General features: G+C 43.6%; 1 protein-coding gene across 2 annotated transcripts in view; it reads right to left on the bottom strand.

Moving 5' to 3' along the window:
* Positions 1-365: 365 nt before the first annotated feature.
* The window catches only part of susd2 (sushi domain containing 2), a 109,829-nt gene continuing 82,973 nt past the window's right edge, over positions 366-27,221 (bottom strand). Inside the window, exons 14-15 of one of the 2 annotated variants that reach the window (XM_020513477.2) lie at positions 18,492-18,588; positions 366-1,529 (exon numbers count right to left, since the gene is read on the bottom strand). In XM_020513477.2, coding sequence (XP_020369066.2) covers positions 1,457-1,529; positions 18,492-18,588 — 170 coding nt within the window. In that variant the 3' untranslated portion in view covers positions 366-1,456. Of the gene's footprint in view, positions 1,530-18,491; positions 18,589-26,515; positions 26,644-27,221 lie in introns of those variants that run through there. The other variant, XM_048611180.1, reaches the window with a different exon arrangement.

Here is a 27,221-nt window from a genome sequence, read left to right as displayed (position 1 = left end):
AATTAGAAGACAAGTGCAGAAGTTAAATTTATAGTGAGGTCAGAAAGAGTAATGGACTTCACTTTGCAGTCAGCACATTACAGGAAGGACATAATTCAGGGGAGGCGATGGCCTGGTGGTATTATCACTGGACTGTTAATCCAGAGACCCAGGTAGTGTTCTGGGAACCCAGGTTAAAATCCCACCACCCTGATTTGAATTCAATAACAAAATAACTTGAAGTTAACAGCCTAATGCTGATTCTTGAGGAAGAACCCATCTGGTTCGCCAATGCCCTTCAGGGGAGGGGAAACTGCCATCCTTAGCTGGTCAAGGCCTACATGTGACTCCAGACCCACAGCCGTGTGGTTGACTCTTACCTGGGAAATTAGGGATGGGCAACAAATGCTGGCCGAGCCAGCGACACTCTCATCCCATGAGTGAATTAAAAAACAGAGGGAGGACAGAGGAGATTTACAAGATTGTTGCCAGAGCTGGCAAATGGCAGCTATGAGCAAAGACTGGACGGACTAGAGTTGCTTTCCTTAGGAGGCTGAGGGGTATTTTAGTTGATTGTACGTAATAATGAGGGACATGGATAAAGAAAGTTTGTTTCCTCTCCCGGAGAGGTCAATTCCCAGACAGCACAAGTTTGAAGGGGATTTTTCGAAGGATATGAGGGAAATCTTTTTTACCCAAAGTGTGGTAGGGGCCTGGAATTCACTGACCAGTTTGGTGTTTGTGCCTGAAACTCTCATCCCATTTAAAAGGACTATGGGTCTGTACCTGAAGCACTGTTACCTGGGAGGGCATGGACCAGGCACTGAGAAGTGGTTTAGAATGGGGGAGGAGGGCTGGTTTATTCAAATTATGCAGACCTGATGGGCTCTTTTTGCACCACGACTTTGATGTGGGTTCTACGGCTCACTTCAGGATCTCTCTGTGCAACAGCAAAGTACTGGACTGCCCTCGTCTCCCCCTCCTCTGCGCTCCTCAAAGTAAAGCCAATGCTGAGGATTGATGCTGAACCAAAAAGAGTGGAGGAAGGAAAAGAAAGTTCAGGGTTCACAGCAGACTGAAGATTGCAATCAATACTTCCAATCCTGTTAACCAGACCAGCCTTACACCAAGCAATTGGTCTTGTGGCTGGTATTGATATTGTTACAGGCTGAACCTATTGAATGATTTGGTCAACCCCAGCGTATGCAGGCATTATATTTTAAAAAAAGAAGATCATTTCAATTCCTCTAACCAGCACGCAGCCGTAATTAATTTGTCAACAGCGGGCCCATAGCTGTCTGAAAGATTATCCGATGCGTTCTGAAAAATGCATAATCCCCTTTTTTTCCGAAGGCTTCTGAAATTAAAAAGCGAGAGAGATCCATCTCCCAGACAGTGTTTGCTGGGCTGACTGCAAATCGGGGAGGGGCTGTCCATTGCCAAGGGTGGGGCTGGGGGTGGGGTTCATTCCCTAGGGTCACATGTTCTCAGTTTTCTCCGTGCTGGTATTTTGATACTCGTTAGGAGTGGCAGCCATTTTGGCTTTTTTCCTGCAAAAGGGATAAGAAAGAGAAACGATGAATATTGTTTGCTGTGCTCGTTCGAGGGGCACAGGACAAGCGAGACCGTCTGAAAATAATTGTGAATTTGAGGTTTCAGCGGAACACGCTGGTGGGCCGTCAGCATCTACGGAGAGAAACAGAGTTAACATTTTGCTTCAAATCACCTTCCATCACAACTGGGAATGGTTAGGACAGTGACAGGCTCTCAGCAAGTGTGGAGGCACGGAGAGGAGGAACGGACAATTAGGAGAGCTGAGATAGGGTTGGAGGCAGGAGCAGCTAAAGGGCGATATGCGAGAAGCAATGATGATGGGACAAGTAAAGAAATGAAGGTAGAGGAGCTGAAGAGTAAATAAAGCCGCCAAAAATAATATCCCTTACGATAGGAGAGGCAATGATGACCTTAAGTTGTCGAATTCAGTGTTGACCACAATTTCAAATGCATTTCTCTCTGGGGGTGGTGGTTGTACCCAAAGCCAATTGACTTCTATTGATATTTTATCAGTGGCATGGTTAGCAGTGGTGGACATTTTCTCATCCTTAAGCCAACTGCAGCTCCATTGTGGCCAATTAATAGCCACTTAATGGGGTCCCTTCCTGGTATTTTACATGTGGCCCATGGACACCACCTCACAGTCACCCCGTGGACTCATTGGAGGTGTCCCCGATGATGGAGCGCCCGCAATGATGGAGTGCCCCATGGCCCGCAGAGGCCAACACCAAGAGAAAGAGACACCTCCATTGGGAGACCACCCAATCCGTGTCACTAACTCTCCTGATGCCCCACTTACAGGAGCTTGCCTTTTTGGCACCAGTGAGCTCCAACCCTACTTAACTGCGCCCTGACCCCCCTCCACCATGCCTAGCCCAGGACGGCGGCAATCCCAGCACTGGCCACTGCTCCCAGTGGAGCTGTTGGGACAGTACGGCTGCCAGCCCTCTGGCTGGTCAGCATCTCTCACATTCTGCACTTTCTGTTTCAGCAGGGACAATGCCAGTGCCACAGGCATTTCACTGCTGGAACAACCTAAAATCAAGCTGTAGTTTCCATAACCAGCAGAGGCAGGTGTGTTCCTCCCGAGCCCCATCATCAACTTCCCAATCAATCACCACGGCCAGCACTTCCATGTAAAATCCACAATGTTAAGCCTGAAAACTGCAACACACCTCATCAATAAACATTGCCTTTTCATCTCCCACATTTCTGCGCCCACTTCTCACCCTTCCCACCAGAACCACAATACGGTTTCTCTGATCCTCTTTCTCTTCCTCGCCAGGCGACACAGAATCAGGGAACTGTTCCGGCGCAGGGAGAGGCTTTACAGCCTATTGTGTTTGCACTGGCACTCTGAGCATTTCAATTTCATCTCAGTCTCCTGCCCTTTTCCCATACCTCTGCACATTTCAGTGGAATTTAATCCTGAAAAGCATGAGGTGATGTGAAGACTTAGACAGGCTAGGAGAGTGGGTAAAGAAGTGGTGGATGGAATGCAATGCAGGAAAACGTCAGGTTATCACTTTGATAGGAAAAGTAGAGGCATAGATTATTTTCTAAAAGGGGAAAAGCTTTGGAAATCTGAAAACAAAGGGACTTCAGAGTCCCTCCAACTGAGAAAGCAATTTGCTTGTTCTATTTTCTATTTAGTAAACTGTATTTACTGCTGATAATGTGGCCTCGTCTACACTGGGGAAACTGGTCGCCTGTTGTCACTGAGCGTCTAGTTGCTTGTTGTTTAATCCTCTACCCCATTCCCACCTCTTTATTCTGCAACGGCCACTGAGCAGGAAGAATGCTCACACTACATTTATCTATGAAGATAAACAATCCTTGATGCAATAGGGAGGCAATTATATTTGCATCCTTGTTTTCAACGTCCTCCCCTCTCTCCTGTACGTAGGAACAGGCCTAGGTCATTTACCCCTTCGAGCCTGCAATAAGATCCTGATTGATCTAATTGTGACTTCAGCATCTTATTCCAGCCCACCCTGATAACATTTGACTGTCTTGTTAGTCAGGAATCTACTTAACAAGTAACTCCACTCCCCAACCCCCACCCCCATTCTGCCCCCACCCCCCCACCCCACAACGCCAACCCTATAACCGTTGAAGACCTCAACATGACTACAATTTTGTTCTCTTATACATTCCTGATTTCTGTCACACTATGTTGGCAGTTGGCCCTAGACTCCACAATTCCCACCCTAAACCTCAGCACCTCTGTACCTCTCTCATCTATGATGCTCCTTAAAATCGTTTTGCCTGCCCTAATACCTCCTTAGGTCGCTCCAAAAATCAAAAAAAAACTTTGACACCACCTCAGAATATTTTCTTACTTCTTGAGGTTTTTCAATCCTGAGCAAATGTTATGCCATGAACAAATTATGCCCTTGTGTCAACTTCCACCTTCATTGGGTTGATATCTCTGTTATGGACCAGATCAGAACCCCTCAAAAATATTTTAAGAAGGTAGACTGGACCGTAAATTTTTCTTATTTTAAAGGAAAATGTAAAATGTCTCAGATGAAATGGAGCTGGTCAAACTACTCAACATTAAGCAAAACATAATTTATATAAACACTGTAGTTAAAATACAAACATAGAATGAGGAATTTAGAATAACAACAGATTGGAAACTTAACAAAATAATAGATACAGTGGCTATTACTAATTAACTGTTTTAAGACAGTAATACCCCACAAATATACCCCTTGGCAAAAAGGAAACTTCAGACACAGATTCTCACATGCAGTTCTCCAATCTAGGAGGAAAAAACATCAAGAGAAGTTTCAGAGAAAGTAGCAGCTGAGAGGCATTCACTGAAGTTTCTAAATCTGTTCAGACACCAATATTTTCTGATGTTGCTGAAAACTGCATCTGTGAGAGCTGGTCTCACCCATTCAAGCTATTTAAAAAACCCAAGGCCTCCTAAGCTGTTTACTCAAGAGGTCTTCAGTAGCAAGTTCATTACCTCTGCCTTACAACCTTTCTTCAGAAACAACAACCCAGGACAAAATAACCTCTTAAAGTAACAACATCGTCATACGTCCATTAAAATGGTTGACAGAAGTAGCTGGTGTGGTTGGTTCTGTACTGCACCCCGTCATCATTCCCAAGCTTTAACATGGTGCTGGGTAAGTCCAGTTAATATAGGAGAGAAATGTGCTGGTTGAGCACAATCGTTTTATTCTCGTAGTTCATGTTAGGACATGGATGAGTCACCTGTGGAATTTTGGCTGCTTCTTGCTTGGTATTGCAGAACTTAAACTTTGCTAAAAAAAAACAAACATGAAGTTGAAGCTTTTCATCTTGCACTCATCAGGACTGAAACATGAGGAAATCAATTTTATAATGGAAATGATGATTTACACAGCATGAGAAAAGAGAGCTGATTTGTTAGAATATGGAGCAGGAGCTGTTAACTGTCAATCTTATTTACCCAGTTACATTCAAACTAAGCAATTTGAAACTGTTCAATCAGAATTTAATCAGTTACATAACAGTTAACAGCCACTGCTGGCCCTCAGAGCTAAACATAGTCCAACCAATCAACACCCTAAGCTGTATAAATTGCTGTTCCCCTTCTAAAGTTGGTTTCATCATGATGAGTGCAAGTTGGAAAGCTTCAACTGCCTATCTCTTTCTTGCCAATGTTCAAGTTGAACCGATCTAACTTACAACCTTTTTTTGGTTCAGAGAATGACAGGGAACTCCAACACCACACTCAACAGTCCCCAAATCACTGAGATAGCCACATAAACAGAGTGCTCCATCTATCGAGCACACAAACAGCGCAGGCTACCCACTCCCTCTTCTCACCCACTGACATAAGACACAAAAATAATAATGGCCCAGCCTGGCAGGAACTAATGTATAGTACAACTGAGTGTTAAAAATATTCCTGCCAGCCCAACAGCGGAGATGTGTTTCAAACGACTATCTGTTATCTCCATGTGATTAATTAACAACATTTCAGCAATCACAGAATTACAGCAAGGTTAGAAATGATAAATGTGATGATAGCGTATGATATTCTTTCATTTATTCCCCTTTGATTTATAGTACACACAAAAATATTACAGTCTGTTAAAGCATCTCTTAATGTAACACTCTGCTAACACAGCAGACAGCCTTCCTAATGGCCTCATGATTAAAGGATGACACTGACTGTAAAAACAATGATGTCTCAGGTTCAATTCACAGTCATGCATTAGCTTTGTTCTTACTGACCTGGAGAAGATGGTGAGGGGTGAGATCCCACTCTAGCTTGCCATCCAGTGACTTCAGCAGAAAGTACACACATGGACATCACAGGAGGTCAGGGACAGGTTGGGCTGTGATGCCCCAATGGTTAAATAGCACATAGAACGTTGTTTTTAAACTCACATATGAAGATTGCCGGATAGCATAAGGCAGAGTGGGGCAGTCTATATGAACTCCAAAACAAATCAATGCCAGCAAGAGGTATAAAATCCTCTCTCTGAATCACACTTGGCACTGAACCATGTTTTTGTAAAAATACCGAGTAGAGTGGAGACATGGTCGGACATCAGAAAAATGTCACTCTGAGAGTAAGAATGACAGAGTGGAAGGAAAACAGGGTGAGAATAAGCATGGGGTTGCTTTTATGTAATGCCATTCATAAAGTCAGGTTATCCCAAAATATTTTACAGCAATGAAGCACTTGGACACACTGTCTCATTTATAATGGGTAGTGCAGTCATTAATTTATGCACAGCAAGCTTCCGCAGACAGCAGCAGGATGGTTACCAGACAATTGATTTTAGAGATGTTGGTTAAGTAGGAAATATTGGACATAACACCAGGGAGAGTGCCCTTGATCCTTTTTGAATACTGTCATGGGATTCCTCGTTTCACAACTCATTTGAGAAATGATTCAGCAACACTTCAGCACTCCCTCAGTATTAGACTGGAATCTCAGGCATAGGACTAGGACCCAAGAATATCCTAATCAGAGACAGAAGTACCACCAACTCAATCCCACCTGGTACAATGCCTGAAAATGAGTGATGGTGACTAGGAAGTCTGATTTACAGGGCACCTGATTTTCCTTTGGATCAGAGTCACAACTTCCAAAAGGCCAGAAAGACCCTCTCAGGTTCTTACCATGCAGATCTCCTGTAAGGTATAATCTGTGGTAATGAAAGGTCACTACTGCAACATAGCTGGGATCTTCCTCAGAGCCGGTCCAGCAGCTGTCAGTTTACCAGAGGTGGGATATCAAACACAGTTACATAACGGCGTGTTTTGTTTTGTGCTGTTCAGGCCAAATTGAGAATCCAAAATACTCATCTGCCACCGTTTCCAAGAAAGGTCCTTAAAGAAGCACCAGACAGCTCAACAGAATATTCACAGGCCTAGAAACTTATCTTAGACAGCTGCTAAGTGCATCTGAAAACTGTCCTTAACCAAAATGGTGGCGTGTATAATGTAGGTACAGATACAGGCAGGATGTTTAGCCACAAAATTCAACCATTTTTCCCCCTTTGAGGCCTCCCTCAATTTTGTTTTTACCCACTAAAGGCCTCAGGCGTGATCATGCTCTTGAGTGGGCAACGGTGTCAGGATCTGGAGTAGTCCCTTTTCTTTCTCTTTTGGCCCCTTCTGACGATACTTCAATTAACCTCTGGTTGCCTCCCTACACTCCACGTTGCAGCTCCATCCAAATATTGATTCTCTTGCATTTGCACCAACTTTCATTCACTTCTCATTCCTGTCCTCACTGACCTAAGTTGGCTCCCTATCAAGCAAAGTCTCCAAATTTAAAAATTCTCATTGTTGTTTTTAAATTCCTCTATGACCTGGCTCTACCCAATCCCTGTAAAACGCCAAGATATCTGCTGACCTCTAACACTGGCCCCTTGAGCATTACAGATTTTAACCTCTTCAGGCATGGTAGCTAGATCTTATCCTGCCAAGGCCCTAGTTTCTAGAATTCCATCTCTAAATCTTGAAGCAGCTTCTATTGTGTAAGACTGGGCAGAGATACGCAGGCATCTGCCAAGAGGTTTTAGCAGAATTGCACGTATAATTTCCTCAGTCGATCATTCCTAGTCGAGGGAGCAGTCTCCTGGGACCTGTCACTTTCCCTTTCTCATTCTGAGATACCTGGGAGTGGTCATATACAATGGAGAGAGTCTGCTTTACTGCATTAGGTGTGGTTTTTCCACTGTGCACTCACTCATCACTTTAGATTAAGGGATATTCAATACACCTGGAGATAGGTTTTGTTCAGCAATTGAAAGCTATTTCCTGCCAGGGATTCTGTTTACAATACAATTCGCACAATACAATCCTTTTGTCAAATGGTTTTGCATCTGTGCTTATACAATTTCAAAATGGCTGCAGTCACCTTGCAATGTAACATTCACTTTTCATGCAGCGCTGAAGTCTGGGTGGTGTGTCTTGCTTTTTTTGGGGCAGTGATCTATTGCTGAACGAACTGAAGTACACTTTGTCAAGTGTCAGCAGTTCATCTCCACCTTCGTCAAGTGATTATTCCTTCTACGTGAATCTCAATGCCTGATGCTTGCCCTTACTCAGTATCCACACCAGTGCATTTTGCAGCATGGGGTCCTGACTAGCTCTCAAGAATGAGAATATTGGACAATGTCTCAACTCCCCTGGCCCGGTGAAAGTGAACCTCGAGCACTAGTTTTAGCTGGACCTGAAGGAATGCAATTTTCTACGCAGTGATGAGAACCTGATACTCAATGCATTCCAAGTCCCATTCTTGTACCCAACCCATGTTATTCTTGTGACACTATCTGTAAAGTCAATAGCCTGAAGGACAGATGTTGGGAGGCGGGAGCTGTCATACCTGGCACCTGTAGCAAAGGCAGATGTTGGCCATGATGTGCCCTGCTGGTGTCTTGCTGAAGAGAAAGGAAGACTTTCTCAGGGACTGACAGTGTCTATAGCAATAAAAGAAGCCCTGGACATGATGCAAAAAGCTCCAGGATAGATCAGCTTTGAGTCAATTAGAGAGATTATTCCTGATGGCCAGCTCGCGAACCCCAACAGCTGTGTGCTAGGACGCATTGGATCGTTTGGATTCGATGTGTTAAAGGTTCGAGAATGCAATCAGAAACACACAATGAGTTCAATAGGCCATCGATTGGAGGTGATCAAATCTCCCATTTCCACCCTCAGCAATCCCTTTGAAAATTCAAATCTGCCCCAGAAGCTGTGAAATCCTGAGATTGTTTAATCTCACAGGGGGGCCCTGGCCCTGCAGCTATTTAACGATCCACCCCCAATATTTTTCTTAGCACAGATGGGAAATTGAACAATGGGCTTCCCTGATGAATATGGATAAATGTAAGCTGTTTTTTATTTGCTTGCTGAGCCATTTAGCGGTTTGTAAATGCTGAGCCATTTAGCAGTTAGGAGAGGCAATGGCCTAGTGGTATTATCACTGGACTGTTAATCCAGAGACCCAGACAACATTCTGGGGACCTGTGTTCAAATCCTGCCATGGCAGATGGTGGAAATTGAATTCAATAAAATATCTGGAATTAAGAGTCTAATGATGATTGTGAATTGATTGTTGGGGGAAAAACCCATCTGGTTTACTAATGTAATTTAGGGAAGGAAACTGCCATCCTTATCTGGTCTGGCCTACATGTGACTCTAGATCCATAGCAATGTAGTTGACTCTTAACTGCCTTCTGGGCAATTAGGGATGGGCAATAAATGCTGCCTAGCCAGTGACACCCTCATCTTGTGAATGAATAAAGGAAAAAACATGTTTTGATCTGCTTATCCTTTTCTTTGTTTCACCCATTTAGTCCTTTGTGATGTATTTTTCCATCATCTAGATTGTTTGGCAATGAGATCTTTCATGTCCATTAGGAGGATGATGGGAATGTCAGCCATGTTAACCTGTCCATTCAGGTGATGCCATTCTGCTTGAAGAAGCAGGAAAAGGATCATCACCAATTTTACTCGCCTGTTGCATCTTCATTAACTCAGCAGGAAATAAACTCAACAGCAACAGTTTGCATGAATGCAACATCTTTAACTTCGCCAAATATCCCGGAAGTGCTTAGCAAAAGTGTTATCACACTAAATTTTGCACCTTGACACGTAAGAGATTTTGGAACAAAAAGCTCAGTAAGAGAGACGATGTGGAGGTGCAGGTTTTGGACAGGTGTTAGACAAAGATTGAAGTCACACGACACCAGGTTATAGTTTAACGGGTTTATTAAAATCACAAGCTTTCGGAGTGCTGCTCCTTCATCAGGTGGCGAAGGAGCAGTGCTCCGAAAGCTTGTGATTTTAAATAAACCTGTTGGACTATAACCTAGTGTCATCAAAGAGAGGTAGGTTTTCAGAAGCACTTTACAATAAAACAGTGTTATGATTCTAACTGATGTTCATAGTGAATAAATCAGATCCAAGATTGAAATCTGACTTGATAGACCCTGATGTTGTTCTTTGGTTGACTGTGGAGATCATTTACTGAACACATTGACAAGAATCTGCTTTTACCACAAAGCATAAAGTGCTTATTCGATGAGGAAAACATGCACTGTATCACCATATGCAAAAAGTCTGGAATGTTTTCATTGCAAAAAACAGAAAAAGATTCAAGCTGTCACTATTCCTTTTATCCCGTCATAATTCTTCCAAATCAAAACCCACGTGAAGATTTACCACTATCTTCACACCAAAGCTTCTTGATCAACTTGGCACAGATGTAATCAATTTCCTTCTGACAAATTTCTGCATTAGATGTTTTTTCTTCTTCAAGGGGTATCTCTCCTTTTGATTCTTAAAACAAACTGCAAACTAAACTCACTACTGTATTAACTTCAGAGCAAGCACAAATTCCCAATGGTGTGTTTACAGCATTCCTGTCAAACCTCTTATTAAAGAGCTCAACAGTTCTATCTCCACTCTCTGGTACACTCAGATGCACAAAGTGACTAACTCCCTTCTGAGTCTCTGTGTCATTACGCAACAGTACAGTTCTTCACTCCCTTACGTCTCTCACTGAGCGACTAACCACAGCAAAACCTCATTAAAATGTAGGTTAACAAACAAGCCACAAAACATTTCTGCACCAAATCACCAAGAACAACTCAAAAAAATGTAAGTGCAGGTCAGTGACAAAGGGGTGATGGTCGAAACGGACTTGGTACACCCTAAACCACAAGCTGCAAATCTTTGTACGAGTTCAAGTTTACAGAAGATGCATGTCCAGTCAGGAGAGCATTGAGATAAAAACAGAAATTGCTAGAAAATCTCAGCACGTCTGGGAGCATCCATGGAAAGAAATCAGTTAACATTTTCGGTCCAGGCTGGTAGGTATAGGGAATACTAGATGACAAGAGAAATTGAGGTTTTGGTCAAGTAAAAGGAGGAGACATATGTCAGGTATAGACAGCAGGGATCAGGTGAATCGATAGAAAAGGATAAAGGCAGTAGGAGTATACCTAACAGGAGCGCAAAAAGGGGACATGAGATAGCTTTGGCAAACAGGGTTAAGAGGAATCCAAGAGGGATTCTACAAATATATCAAGGACTAAAGAGTAACTAGGGAGAGAATAGGGGCCCTTAAAGATCAGCAAGGCTGTGTGGAACTGCAAGAGATGGGGGAGATGATAAAGGAATATTTTGCATCAGTGTTTACTGAGGAGAAGGATGTGGAAGCTAGAGAACTTGGGGAAATAAATAGAGACATCTTAAAAGATGTCCATATCACAGAGGAGGAGGTGCTGGACATCTTAAAATGCATTAAGGTGGATAAATCCCTGGGACCTGCTCAGGTGTACCCTCAAACTCTGTGGGAAGCAGGGGAAGTGATTGCTGGGCCCCTGGCTGAGGCATTTGAATCATTGATAGCCACAGGCAAGGTGCCAGAAGACTGGAAGTTGGCAAATGTAGTGCCATTATTTAAGAAAGATGGTAAGGACAAGCCAGAGAACTATAATTCATTGAGTCTGGGATCGGTGGTGGGCACATTGTTGGAGGGAATTCTGAGGGACAGGATTTACATGTATTTGGAATGGCGAGGACTGGTTAGGGATAATCAACATGGCTTTGTGCGTGGGAGGTTACGTTTCACTAACTTGATTGAGCTTTTTGAAGAAGTAACAAAGAGGATTGATGAAGGCAGAGTGGTGGATGTGATCTATATGGACTTCAGTGAGACGTTCAACAATATTCTGCAAGGTAGACTGGTTAGCAATGTTATATCACATGGAGTACAGGGAGAACTAATTATTTGGATACAGAACTGGCTCAAAGGAAAGAGACAGAGCATAGTGGTGGAGGGTTGCTCTTCAGACTTGAGGCCTGTGCCCAGCAGTGTGCCACAAGGATAGGTGCTGGGTCCACTGCTTTTTGTCATTTATATAAATGATTTGGATGTGAACATAGGAGGTGTGGTTAATAAGTTTGCAGATGACACCAAAATTGGAGGTGTAGTGGACAGTGAAGAAGGGATCTTAATCAGATGGGCCAATGGGCTGAGGAGTGGCAGATGGAGTTTAATTTAGATAAATGTGAGATACTGCATTTTGGAAAGACAAATCAGGGCAGGACTTATACACTTAATGGTAAGGTCCTGGGGAGTGTTGCCAAACAAAGAGACTTTGAGTGCAGGTTCATAGTTCTTTGAAAGCAGAGCCGCAGGTAGATAGGATAGTGAAGAAGGCATTTGGTATGCTTGCCTTCATTGGTCAGTGCATTGAATATAGGAGTTGGGTGGTCATGTTGCAGCTGTGCAGGACATTGGTTAGGCCACTATTGGAATACTATGTGCAGTTCTGGTCTCCCTGCTACAGGAAGGATGTTATGAAACCTGAAAGGGTTCAGAAAAGATTTACAAGGATGTAGCCAGGGTTGAAGGGTTTGAACTATTGGGAGAAGCTGAATAGACTGGGGCTATTTTCCCTGGAGCATCGGAAGCTGAGGGATGACCTTACAGACATTTATAAAATCATGAGGGGAATAAATAGGGTGAATGGCCAAAATCTTTTCCCCAGGGTGGGGAAGTCCAAAACTAGAGGGCATAGGTTGAAGAGAAGAGGGAAAAGATTTAAAAGGATCTAAGGGGCAACTTTTTCATACAAAGGGTGGTGCGTGTATGGATAGAGCTGCCAGAGGGAGTGGTGGAGGCTGGTACAATTACAACATTTAAAAGGCATCTGGATGGATATATGGACAGGAAGTGTTTAGAGGGATATGAGCCAAATGGTGGAAAATGGGACTAGATTAATTTAGGATATCTGGTCGGCATGGACGAGTTGGGCTGAAGGGTCTGTTTCCATCTCTATGACTCTATGACTCTGTGACTCTTTGAATCTTCTTCAGAGCATTCAGATAATTCAGTCTCGAGGTAACAAAAGCACGCTTTAGTGTTTTAACAGCATGCAATTAGGAAAGGGGGTACAGATTTCTAAAGATAAACTTAGGAGTTCAGCTCTACACTCCCCCTCCCAATGTTATTGTAAGGTGGGGGGGAGCAAATACTGTAAGGAAGAGACTGCAACAATTCAATTAGCACATGTTCTCATTTCAAACTTGTACAGAAAGGAAAAGGGAGGGATATCACACCAAAGAGAGGACCACCTGTTTGAAGTGACAAAAACCAAACGGCAGTAGGATCATGCAATGTGAATGGAGAAGCTGGGGTCATCCTTCTTAGAGCAGAGATGAGTAAAAGGGGATTTATAAGATGGTCAAACATATGAGAGCGGAGGTGTTAAGGACAGACTGACAGGATAATTGATAGCAGAGTGCTCAGGAGCAGTAAGTTGTTGCAATTTAGAATGTTCTGTCTGAAAGGGTGCTGGATGCAGGTTCAATAACCACTTTCAGAAAAGAGTTGGATAAATATTTGAAGATAGAAGAATACAGGGCTATTGCAGCCAGACAAATGGGACTAATGGGAAAAGCGCTGGTATGGACAAGTTGGGACAAACGGTCTCCCATGGAAACTATAATTCCATAATTCAGAAGTAGACATCTCTGATACTCATTATCAGGATGCCGTGCTCCATGAGAAAATTACTTTACTGGCTGAAAGCCATTAACTGATTTGAAGAAAGGACTCAAAGCATTTTCCAAGGATTTGAAGTCGCTTTCAAAGGTGGCCCAATGTTTGCATCACTCTACCTTCTATATTCCAAAGCCAATGAAATGGAAGCAAACTGTCTGCAAGGCCTCACCAGGAACATCTGCCATAAGGAAGGACCTTCTCCATTACACAACAGGCAGGCCATTATTCAACTGCAAATTCAACTGCATGGATACAAACCATGATACTAAACACTTGGACAATGGCACTCTGGCTATGAAAGGAATAGCCGCAGGTATAGTCTGATCACGTAAGCTACGCTCTTAGAATCAACTGAACCATGATTAAATTTGGGGTAACTGGGCATTTGGAGAGAAAGGATCATGAATAAGCCTGACAGTGCTTTGCATGCTGAAGCACCAGTTCTCTCTGCTGACCAAGAGAAGCACACGAAAAGATGAAGAAGCAAGACCCCCAAGTGGGTCACTCTCCCTCCAGAAAACCTGCATGTTTCACACTGCCTCCTCTGCTTTTTGTTTTGTGCATTGGACAGTGATTTGTTAGAAAGATCTCAAATTTGTGGCTGCCATCTTCAGATATCTGGTCGGATTTGGACCAAAGGGTTTGTTTCCATGCTGTACTTCTCTATGACTCTAAGAACAGAGAAATTGTCCGTTTACATCTTTAAACTTCCTTGATGCCAACCCAGGACCACTGAGTTCTGCCTGAAGCTAATCGAGTCACCAATCTCCACCAACAGGGTAGGAAGCAGATCAATTAGATTGCAGAATTCATATAGATAACCAAGCAGGAACCTAAAGTTTTGGGCTTTAGCATTTTTATTATTAAACAGAAAATGAAATGAAGATTGGGACTAACAAGTGGGACTAAAGGAGAAACTGGAACATGAATAACAACCTTTAGAGAATAAAGTAAAAAATATTTACGACTTTTAAATTATCCAATGTTCTTCTGATGTTGAGTGATACTTTGCATTTAGAAGATTAGTTTTTTAGGGCCAGACAGGTTATTCATCTGTTATTATGATTTAGTATGGCTGTTATAAATCAGCTCCTCCTGACTAAGTAATGCTTAATGTCTTCATTCAATAGCCAGTCAAGTGTGCAAAAGGTTGATGTTCACGTCAAATCATCTGGTTTGAATTTTTGCTAAGAGAGAAAGGTTCTCTAGCTGGCATTAAGTTGGCTTCGGGGCTACAAAGCATTTTGGGATATGAAGGGGTCACGACTTGTCAAGGGACAATGGATGCAAGGGAATGGGTGCCATGAGAACTGAAAGTTCTTTCACCCCTTATTATTTATTTTTAAATGTTGATCAGAATGCTGGATCCCTGAAGCAGACCACCAGACAACCGACCTCCATTCTCAGAACAGTTCTTCCAATGTCATCCATCTTGCCCCACCCAGCCACGCTCCTCATCCATTTGATTCGCAGCCATTTTCAAAAATCAGGTTTTTGTGGCTAGGAAGTTGAGAGGAAAAATCCAGGCCTCTGTGATGGTTGGATTTGTGAAGACTGAACCAACGTACACTGTGGAGGAGCTATGTGTCACAAACAGCACCTTCTGGATTTCCACACTTAATTGAGCATGTGCAGATGCCAAAGTTGCTGCCAGTCTTATGTAGCAAACTTCTTAAGCTCTGACCATCAAAACTGTAAATTTAATTCTTCACAGAGATAATTTCTCCCTGGAATCATTCAACATTGAGGGGTGAGTCTTTGTTATTCCAGGTTTCTGCTGCTTCTCTGGCGAAGTTAGATGGGGAAAAATCGCCAGTGGAAATTTGCACCCTGCCTTTCCAGAAGGCTTTCCACTAAAATTCATCCCCTAGTGTTGTTTTGTTTTATTTTGGTGCTGTTTCTATTGACATTGAACAGAGATGGGGGCTGTTATTTTAACTTTGGCTGATATCAAATTGACAGCTTAGTATGTAATGTATCCATCCACTGACTACAATCCAGAATAAGGCACAATCGTCTTCTGAGTGCAAAACATAGGAACAGGAGTAGGCCATTCAGCCCCTCAAACCTGTTCCATCATTCAATGAGATCATGGCCGATCTGTGACTTAGCTCCATAGACCTGCCTTTGGCTCATATCTCTTAAAACTTTTGCTTAACAAAAAAATGATCTACTTCAGATTTAAAATTAATAACTGATCCAGCATCCACTGCCATTTGTGGAAGGAAGTTCTAAACATATACCATGGAGAGAAATTCTACACCACTTCTATTTAAAACAAGATATGCCTTGCACTCCAAGCAAACCTTCCTCTGGCCCAACGCCCAGTGTTCCTTCACTTTGAGAAGATCATTTAATATCATTGATAAAGGCAAGTTATTCCCTATGTGAAGGAGCCCAGAACAAGGCAGTGTAACCTTAAAATTACAGCTAGAATGCTGAATTGTGTTCTGAGTCGTGCCTTGCACAGTTTTAGCAAGAGATCCCTACTTTTATACTCCATTCCCTTTGAAATACTGGCTAACATTTCATTTGCTTTCCCCAGTACCAGCAATTTTAAAAGAAAGACAAGTGAAAATTCATTCGTCACGAGGTCCTTCACATTCAGTTTTTTCTTTCTGTGCTCTACTCACAGTGCCCAAGCACAAAAAGAAACAGATCTGCCCCTTGTTTCCCACTGGTGGTGTGGAGGAATAGCCTATTGGGTACAGTCATAGTCAACCTGCCCAGCCATTCACACGCGGTAGTCTCATGTTCAGTGTCAATCTTAGCCAAGGATATGGGACAAATGCAGGAAATTGGGATTAGCGCACTTTTAGTGGTGGTTATGTCAGTGCAACCTCGAGGGCTGAAGATCCTCTTCCGCCCTGTATGAATCTATGAAGGGGAGGGATGGAGGCCTCAGTGCCCAAAGGTGATGGGTTTATTTTTTGTAAAATCAAGTAAGTGTCTCACTCTCCATTGACCTTATTGGAAAAGTGTGTGGCCAATATTGACAACAGACTAGATTGTCTTTTTCATGCTGTTCCCCCTGTCCAACATTCAGAAGAGCTGTTCAAATAATTATCAATAAGAGCTTTTTGCATCTTTTTATCGCTCCTTCTCTGGAAGGTATCAACGCAGATCCCTATAACAAGAGGTTAATTAATTACAGCATGAAGTCTTCTGATGCCACTTTCCCAGAAAAATTATGAGAACAAATTGTGATGGGGGGTTTGTTTTGTGTTTGAACACATTAAAATACAAAATATTAATTGAAGCATGCTCCGGATCTATAACTAATGCAAGATGCTTGCCAACAGATCATTGACTTAAGGCAGTCTCTGTTGACAATCACAACATTAAAAACGCTTCTGCTTTTTCAATTCTACCATTAAATAAGCATTAAATAGCTCCCTTAGTGGGTTTATTGGTAACTATGCTGGCTCAGTAAATTGTTGAGCTTCACAGCACATGAAGGCCTCAGGCTCTATCATTCACAGCAGCTAATCTCAACCACAATTTAGTGGGCTTCAAAATATCCTCTGAAATGGCTTAACAAGCTACACAGTTCAGGAAATTGGGGCTGGGCAATAAATGCTGGCCTTGCTAGTGATTCTTTATCCTACGGAAGAATTTCTTTTTAAAACTAGGAATGTTAAGGTTTCCTCCAAATGAGCGAAGGAGAACCGAAACAGTCGGACATTTCACACTAAATCATCTTCCAAGTCGCTTGTGTCCACAGACATAGAAGGTCGTTCAGCCCTTCAAGTCTACACTGCTGTTCATGGCTTATCTATATTATCTCCATTTATCTTTGGAATGTGTAAGAAGATTCCTCCCTAACAAAAATGTATCGATGAAGCTAGTGTGTGACATTTCAGGCAAGGACATTCTACCCATGTAAAGAAGTACTCTCTGACAGGATTCCCAAACACCTTTGCTCTAATTTTAAGACTATTCCCCTTTGTTCTGGACCATTGCACCAGAGAAAACAGCAAGGGCTAGATTTTCACTATTGAGGCAGATAGCTCGGCCGGGAAATTCCAACCATGCGGAAAGTGACCCTTCAGACACAATTTCCATTCTGAGGGAGGTGTGTGCAGAATAGTGTTGGATCTGTCACCCATGGAAGTGACCATAGGATCATGCAAATGTGCTGTGCTGTTCAAAAGGGCTTCTTCAGTTCTCTGGGCTTTCTTCCCTCATGTTAGCTTATATTTTAGGGGCTCACCTCTCACATTATCCATTCATTGCCTGTGCCACTTCCATGTCAACCCATGCCTTACATGGCAACCAATGGCACTTCCATGCCCTTTCACCCAGTGGGTACTCTGTATAGAACCAATGAAAATTGTAACAATAGCATGTGCACAACTGCTTTAAAAAACATACTGATTCATCATTTGATTTTTAAAAAACGCCAATGCTACAACCCCAAAAAATGTCAATCAACCAGAATGTTAAAATTTCAATAACAGAAGCCATAAGCAGCTAACACCTCTTTATCTTGTGCAAATAAACATTGAGCTAAAAACAAAAGAGATCACAGAGAAAATAACATATTATAGCATCATAAAGCTGTCAATCACCAAAGCTTCCTTTTCTCCATAGCTGTGTTTAAGAAAGTAAAACCATTTACAGCAGTCTGGGCCTCAGCCAATTATCCTTATAACTGTAAGGCACTCTATGAATTGACTATGTTGCTGAGTGAGGATGAGATCGGGTTTATGAGACTCGATGACTGGCACGTTTCAGTTTGATGCAGAAAGAAGTGCCAAGAGAAGGAGGGGTTGGAAAGCGGGCGGTGCCCACAGGGGCGTATCCCAGTGTGAGTCACTCCTTTGACAGAAGAGGGAGAGAATGAGGAAAGAAAAGAGAGAAAAAAAAGAACAAGAGATGGAAAATGACAGCGAAGAGCTTCATAAAATACATAACTCACATTTTCATACGCTTTTCGTTCACACATAAGATCACTCCAATTACAACCAGGGAAAACACAGCGAGCAAAGTTCCTAGCACGATGCCCAGAATGTTCTCTGTAAAACAAAGACTAAGAATTACCCCAGTCATACGCTTCAAAGCTTCTTTTCACTAATTATATTTCATGCACCAAATATTGCAAAACAAACGCAAAATAACTCCATTCATTCACTCCTCCTCGACTGCAATTGATTGTAGTTACAAGATGATTCATTTGTGTCAAAATACTTGGGAGGAGATGCTCTCATTTTTTTATAGCTGGAGTTTCAATTCACAATTAGCCTATTCCTAAGCCTTTGTGCTGCTTCCCCATTTCAATGAAGCATTCCAGGGCTGGAAATGCTGCCAGCCAGCCTGATGTTCAACATATGAATCACCTTCCATTCTTATAAGGGAGTTGTACACAAAAGCTGCAGATGACTATCTACTCAGGAACTGGCTGCGAAACGAGACACTGTTAAGGGGCAACAGGGAAAGCTGCCAGGTTTTCTGATGCTGCGCGGGATGTGAAAGGAAGGAGAGGTGCAAAGTTTCTCTCAGGAGACCTTCACCCTCGCCCTCACACCAGAGTGTCTGAGCAGGTATCCAGCTACAGCAAATCTAGGAATGTGACCCTGAGGAACTGCTAGCAGCGTCACACATTCAATAACCTCAGCCAGATGGCCAAAGTCAGTGAATGCATTTTCATGGTACATATGCTGCCGACCAATCTCTCGCACAATGTTTCACAGACCTAACAGTGACTGCCAGTGAAAGGGACTCACAATTAAGATTCAGATGCTCCACCTCACCCTTACACAATCTCCAAAGTTACACAGCCTCACAGCCACTGCTTGCTGCTTACAGGTACCTCCAGTGGTTCATCCATCGGCAGGCACATCACCCAAATAGATTACACTCACTGACGTCCATCTTTCTCTCTTAAAAGGAAAGGTGGGATATAAAAGGGCAAGGGGTTGTCTGCAATTACCTCAGGCGTCTAGAGCAGAGGGTGGTCCAAATTATGAGGATGGCTGGGACAGAGTCTATTACAGTCAGTATTACTGAGAACATTCAACTATATTTCTCCCTTATATGGCCTTCCTAACTCCCACGTCATCCTAATTCTTCTGTTTTGCAAGCTACTTGGTGGGTCCATGAACGTCCAAATCTCCACCCGCCCCAATTCCCTCAGCCCAACCATCCATTTCCACATTTATGTGGCCAGACTCTCAAGAACTGACACCCGCTACCACTTTAAGCGTCATGAGGAAGGGCTAGAACAGCAACAGTTATCCGAGGAAGGGGTCACAGCACTTGGTTTGATAATCACAAACAGAAGCTCAAATACTGGCACCAAGTGTGCCTAAGACGCTAATATCAAGAGCAGCATGTGTTGGGACACTGGGCATGAATGGGCTACAGCATGAGCAGTGGGAAATCAGGTCATGTCCTAGCTCCTCAGAGATTCGTATCCAGCTCCTCAGTGATTGTCAACCAGCTCCTCAGTGATTGTTGACCAGTTCTGCTGCATTGCACTCAAATTAAGCCTTTTGGTGGGGCATTTTACAGGGGAATGTTGATGGACAAATACACAGAGATTCTGGGTGCATTAGCAAACCCGTCAGACAGCCGGTGTCGCTGTCGAGGAGAATAGGGGGCATTCCAACTTGTTTTTTGTAAATTTATTAATGGGAGGTGGACACGACTTGTTGGGACAGCATTTATTGCCTGTGCCCACTGCCTTTGAGAAGGTGGTGGTGAGCTGCCTTCTTGAACCGCTCCAGTCAGTAGACCCACAATGCCCTAACGGAGGGAGTTCCAGGATTTTGACCCAGTGATAGTGAGGGAACAGCAATATATTTCCAAGTCAGGATGGTGAGTGACTTTGGAATGGAGATTACAAGTGGTGGTGTCCCTGTGTATCAGCTGTTCTTGTCCTTCAAGATGGTAGTGGTTATGGGTTTGGAAGGAGCTGTCTGGTGAATTGAGTAATATCTATGTTGTCAGTGTGAAATGGAAAGTATGGCTGGAGGAGTTCAACATTTATTGATGGTCGTGGTTTGTCTTTGGACAGGACGACAATGGGGCAGAAAGCATCATAATCAAATCTTATTCAACATGGAATCAGAGATAGCAGGAACTGCAAAGGTCTAGGCCCGAAACATCAGCCTTTCTGCTCCTATGATGCTGCTTGGCCTGCTGTGTTCATCCAGCCCTGCACCTTGTTGTCTCGGATTCTCCAGCATCTGCAGTTCCTACTATCTCAGGTTGAGGTTTATGTTGCCTGAAAGAGGAATATTGGATTGCGGTTTGAAAATAACAGCTGCAGTAGCAGAGGGTGAACAATTTCACAGCATTGTCAACTGTATCTCTGACATCAGAACAACTAAAGCTGAGGTAGAATCCCTATAGTGTGGAAACAGGCCATTCAGCCCATTAAATCCACACCAGCTCTCCAAAGATCATCCCACCCATACTCACCCTGTGCTAATCCACCTAACCTACACATCCCTGGACACCATGGGCAATTTAGCATGGCCAATCAAAAAAGCCTACACCTCTTTGGACTGTGGGAGGAAACCAGAGAGGGAACCCACACAGACATGAGGAGAATGTGCAAACTCCACACAGTCACCCGAGGCTGGAATCTGGTACTGTAGGGCAGCAGTGCTAACCGCTTGGCCACCATGATATCCCAATTAGCACAACAGTGCAGTAAAACCCAGGTCCATGTCAATGCAAAGGTCTGAGAGGGTCTCTTTTGGATTGGCAATCTGGGACTGTGGAAGGGGTGCCCGCTATCATGCCATAGAAAAAGAATGTGCAAAAATATGAGGCCAAAGATCATTTTGTCAAGAAGTGTGGAAGCAAAGCTAAACAGAGAGGCAAGCCAGGCAGAGCATGCTAAGTAAAGAGGTGAAAGTGCTGTAAATGTGAGAGAACTTGAAAAGGATGCAGGAAATGAGGACAACTTCAGGCAGTGACAGTAATGTCATTGGGGGACCACTGTGGGAGGAACTGAAAAATAAGTGAATCAATTGCAGATCTTAATACCTTGTCAAAAAACTCATGCCTAACACATCTAAAATGCACATCAAACCTTTGGGTGCTTCACAGTGGATGTGAGAGCTGAGGATTGGAATGTAGAGTCAGAAAATGTAGTGATTGAGGAGGATGGTGACCCTCTGAGCAGAGAAAATCCCAACGTCTTTGGGATGCTACATATCCAATTGAAAGTCAACTCTGTAAAATCTGACATGGATCCTACATCGGAATTGGACCAGTGTTTCAAGGAGTTAGGAAGTTGCACAAGCGCCTAGTGAAATTAACCATTGACGAGAAGGTGATGCCCATAGTTCAGCCTATTCAGGAATATCTATTGGTCTAAGAGGGAAAGCTGAGCCGAAGGTCAAAATATTGATCGATCAAAAAATCAAGAAGCATATTGAAGGACCAACACCATGGGTGAGCTCTGTTATGTTAGTGCCTTAACCAAATGGTGACAGCAGGCCACTGGGATAATATGTGACAGATGAATGAAACAGAACATTGTCCAATTCCCACTGTAGGCTAAGTCTTTCAAGAGTTTTGAACAAGCAAAGAATTTTCCAAAATAGTCATAAACACAGGGGATACCACCAGTTGGTCCTTCATCCTATTTCAAAGAAAATGTCAACTTTTATAACTCGTTGTGGACTTTGTTGTTCTCTCATTGGAGAGAGATGACTGGTGGTGGTTTAACCTGAGGGTCACCACGCCTCAGGCAAGGGGAGAAGTTGAGAAGGAGAGTAACCTTCATGGTAACCTCGGCCAGTCACAGGAATTGAACCCATGCTGTCAGCATCACTCTGCATCACAAACCAGCCATCCAACTAACCAACCCCTTATTGTTTATCAATACTAGAGACAGCTGTTTGGCATCAATCTGATGCCAGAGATTTACGGAAACAAAATGCATACAGTGGTACAAGGGGCTCCATGAACAGCCAATATCTCAAATGATACCATCATTCATGGGGCTAATAGAAAGGACCTTGTAGTGCTATGGTAGTGTCCCTACCTCTAAGTCAGGAGGCTTGGGATCATGTCCCACTTACTCCAGAGGTGTGTCATAAATTTCGAGAAAAGAGCACGTCGAGAGGCAATGCAAATAGAAATTTCTCCACTAGTGTGGACTGGTCTGATACAAGTGGGCCTAAGAAGTCAGTTGTTATATCCTCCCAAGATCCAGTTGTTCAGTGTGTTACATATATTGGTTCCGGTAGATTGGACCTACTGACATGTTTTGACAAACTGCTGCGTCTGTGTCCACTGACATTGGTTCGTACCATTTGCTTCGGACAAACCACTCTCAAGGTGACCCTCATGAGCTAAGGTCAGCGATCTACGCTGCAACACTACGAGCCTGTTATCCCTCAATTTCCCATGACATTCTGACAACATGATAGAAATTCCTCATCTGTTAAAAAGCCATCATGCTGATAAAGACGCAGCAGCTGGTGAATCAGGCCAAGGGATTGATGTGGAGTTGACTTCCAACAAGCGATGTTGGTGGCAGGCAGAGCAAATGGTTATCCAAAGGGAAAAGCATCAGCTCCAAAGAGAGCAACCACACTTCCTAATCCTAATGTGTTGACCAGAGGGATTAATCTCTGAAGATACCAATTGGATAGCAGCAAACCCTGGAGCGAGAGAAGACCACCAAAGCAAGATGATGATTTTGTGTGATCTACTGACAGAACATGAAATTAGAGATCAGTTCAGGGCAACCGCTTGTGAGAGATATGATTTCAAGTTGAAAACACAATGCATGTGCCTAAAAGGGAAGTTTTACACAGTGTGATTTTTCTCAAAAGGGATTGATGCAAAATTTTGACTTTGAAAACAGTTATGTTGAAAGAAAGCAGTTGAAATACTGAACAAATGACAGAAACTTTACTGGTTTGTGAAGTAGGGAACTTATTTGCAAAATTGAAGAATTACACTTCATCAATGAGTAAGTTAAATAATGATCTGTTACGTTTGCTCTCAAAATATATCAACAGTATAGATAGTAAGGGATAGAATCTGCAGTGGTGGAACGAGGTCAGTGAGCTGTATGTCATGGTATATCAGTTCACTGATTGGAGCTGTTAACCTGGTCTAATCAGGAGATCTGGCTGACAGACACAAACAGGACTGTTAGAGATTCTGGCAACCTGACAGCTGACTCAGAAGATGCAGTACTAGAGTCAAGGACATTTCATGTATAAATAAAACATGACTTGGTGATGGTCCAGTGGTTAGCACTGCAGCCTCGCAGCACCAGGGACCCGGGTTCGATTCCACCCTCAGGAGACTGTCTGTGTGGAGTTTGCATGTTGTCTGCATGGGTTTCTTCCAATTTCCTCCCACAATCCAAAGACTATACGTGTTAGGTGGATTGGCTGTGCTAAATTGCCTGTAGTGCTCAGGGATGTGTAGATTGGTTGAGGGGGGTGGGGATAGGTCTGGGTGGGATGTTCTGAGCTTCAGTGTGGACTTGTTGGGCCAAAGGGCCTGTTTCCACACTGTGAGGATTCTATGATCAAGTCTAGGGACTATCAGAGAAGCCAAGCCAACCTTGCATGTTGACCAGGAAGCAATTCTGCAAGGCCTTCTCACTGCCATTTGCCTTATGGGCAAGAGTACAGGCAGAGGTCAGAAGGCTGGAAAGTGAAGGAATCATCAATGTGGGCAGCACCAGTTGTACTGATTTTGAAGCCCGACAGATTGGTTTGCCTTTTGTGGGGAGCTGGATAAATACACAACCCCTCGAATAAGGATTTATACGTAAAGATGGTGGAAGGTTTGCCCCTCATGAAGCTGCGCATGAGCCATGCGCACTTGCAATTGCATTTAGATGAGGATTCCCAGAAGCATGCTATAACTAATGCGCATAAGGGCTTGTACCAATGTATGAGACTGCCATTTGGAGTATCATCAGCATGTTCAATTTTTCAGCGGACAATGGAAAACATTTTGCAAGCATAAGCACAGAAACATAGAAGATAGGAGCCGGAGGAGGCCATTCAGCCCTTCAAGCCTGCTCTGCCATTCTTCACGATCATGGCTGATCGTCCAACTCAGTAGCCTAAGCCTGCTTTCTCCCCGTAATATTTTATCCCATTCGCCCCAAAAGCCAAATCTAGTCGCTTCAAGGTCTACCTCAGGTTGTCATTTATGTAGATGATGTTCCTATAACAGGGAAAACAAATAAGGAGCTGTTGAAGAACTTGCATAAAGTCCCAATGCATTTTTCCGAGGTGGGCACACACCTTAGGGGGGAAAATGTGTGTGTTCCAGGCACCCCAAGTGACCTACTTGGGCAGCAGAGTTGACAAGAATGGGTTGGAAGATGAGGTGTTGGCAATCAAAGGTGCCCCAGATTCCACATGTGTCCAGGAGCTTAGGTCATTTCTTGAGCGAGTAAGTTATTATGGAAAGTTCATACATAACCTCCATCCTGGCACCTTTGCATCAACTTCTAAAAAAGTGTCAGCCTTGCAAATGGTCACCCATATCAACCTATATCCTAAGACCCAGAGGGGGAGGGATTTACTGCTTGTACCGAGGTCATAGAATACGAGATCCCTGATTGGGGATGTTGACCTGGTCCAATCAGGTACCCCTGGCTGACAGATAAAAACAGGAGTGTCAGAGGTTCTGGCACTCGGAGAGCTGACTCTGAAGAGGTCGTACTAGAGACAGGGGCTTTTCATGTGTAAACAAAGGATGGCTTGGTGATGGGATACTTGTCTCTGTGGAATTATGTCAGTCTCAGCTCCATACACCAAGCAGGATAATTGCAGACATGTTTTCGCTCTGCTGAGAGCAGGATATCATGTTGTTAATTGTATATGTGGGCTCCCGTATACGATACTACATGATTCTTGGGTGAGAAATTAAAAGAAATGCTCTCCCTCACAGGATGACACCTGACCTGAAGTACAGGGTCAGATAATGCATGCAGCAGCAATAAGAAGAAACCTCCACCCTGGTTTTGTTGAATCGTTGTTAAACTTGAACCTGTGCCTGTGAGTGCTGTTCTTTCAGCCTGAGATGGAAAGTGAGAGTTTCCGATGGTCCCCTCTTTAATGTGAGAGAGAGACGCACAACTGGGGGCGGCTTTAACCTGAAAGTCACCATGCCAAAAAGTGAGGGGCAAGGTTGACCTCGACCACTACAGGAATTGAACCCTCACTGTTGGCATCCAGACTTGATTATATCACAAACCAGACATCCAGCCAACTGAGCTAACTGACCCCACTGGCCAACAGTATGAGGGCACTGGCATGTCAGTGTTTGGTGGGCACAGTCTAAGTGAATCCTTCCTGGAATCTTAATGCCATGGTGAAAACTCAGACTGAGACACAGAGGGTAAAGGTCAGACTGAGACACAGGGGGTAAAGGTCAGACTGAGACACAGGGGGTAAAGGTCAGATTGAGACACAGGGGGTAAAGGTCAGATTGAGCTGCTAAGGGTTCTGTTACTACCATTCAGGCTCAGACTGTTACGGTTATGGCTGTGAATCTCAATACTCCAAGGGGCCTGAGGGCAGATGATAACGTTTGGTGGGGATGCAGTCCTGGAGTGCAGCAATGTCTCCCTCTCTCAGAAGGACAGCATTTGTGACTCCCAGTCTTGCCACTCTGCCAGGTGCCCGGTCATTTGCCTGTTAGCCAGCCTAGACTGCTACTGCCACCTCATGGTGAGATGGTGCAGCATCATGTCGGCCCCTCAAGAGTTGCAGGAGCTCACCTTGCAAGGCCATCTGCAGAAACAGGACAGTTTACCACCAACTGGTAGTAGATTTGGCTGGCTGGGCTGTATAGCCCCAGAGAAAGTGGCAAAATGCCCAGTGAGTACAAGAACAAATCCAATCCCAGTGAATATTCATGGAATAAAGATGAAACAAAGCCTGTGATTGACAACGTGAAATTGTTTTTTTTATTGTATTTCATCTTTCTGATATGGAAAAAATCTTGATGTATTAGTCTGTACATGTACCGAGTTTATTCTCAAGAACCCAATTAAGATCAGATATACTTTTCAAAACGTGCAACTCTCCACTGAAATTGTCACCTGTGAGATTCTTGCAATTTTGCTTCTGCACAAAAGAAAAGTAAAAATCAATGAGACAACAAACATAACCCCTCAAACAGTTTTCATTAAGAGAACACGTCCAAATCATGAGAAGAGGCAGCACAAAATCAACTGTGGCCAGTGCAGGAGGAGGGAAAGTGGAGACTGGGGAGGGAAGAGACCAAGGGAGTGAAAGAGGGAAAGTGGAGGTGGAGAGGCCCGACTCATGACTAGATGGCTGCAGAGGGGTTGGAATGTGATGGTTTTGACTGGCGTACTGGTTTTGGTAAACAATTGGTTCAAGCTGCAAAGCACTAGAGCTCACTCAGCCACTGGGAGCCCCGGCAGAATTTCTGATGATTCCAGTAGAGTTACCAGTAGATTGGTTATCTCCAGTAGAATCTGTCTGAGACCAGTTCAAAACCAGTTGCCGATAGTTCAGGCCAGTTCAATCCTGGCAGGCAGTCATGGGTTGGCACTACCTGGAAGCACTTGGATGGCAAAGACAGCCACTAAACAAACAAACAGTTCAGTTTTATGCATGAGGTAACACAGTGTGGAGCTGGATGAACACAGCAGGCCAGGCAGCATCAGAGAAGCAGG

This window comes from Rhincodon typus, chromosome 24 (genome assembly GCF_021869965.1).
Source record: "Rhincodon typus isolate 14 chromosome 24, sRhiTyp1.1, whole genome shotgun sequence".
Classification (NCBI taxonomy): domain Eukaryota; kingdom Metazoa; phylum Chordata; class Chondrichthyes; order Orectolobiformes; family Rhincodontidae; genus Rhincodon; species Rhincodon typus.
Note: the sequence above shows the minus strand (reverse complement) of the source record. Positions and strands in the feature narration are given on the sequence as shown.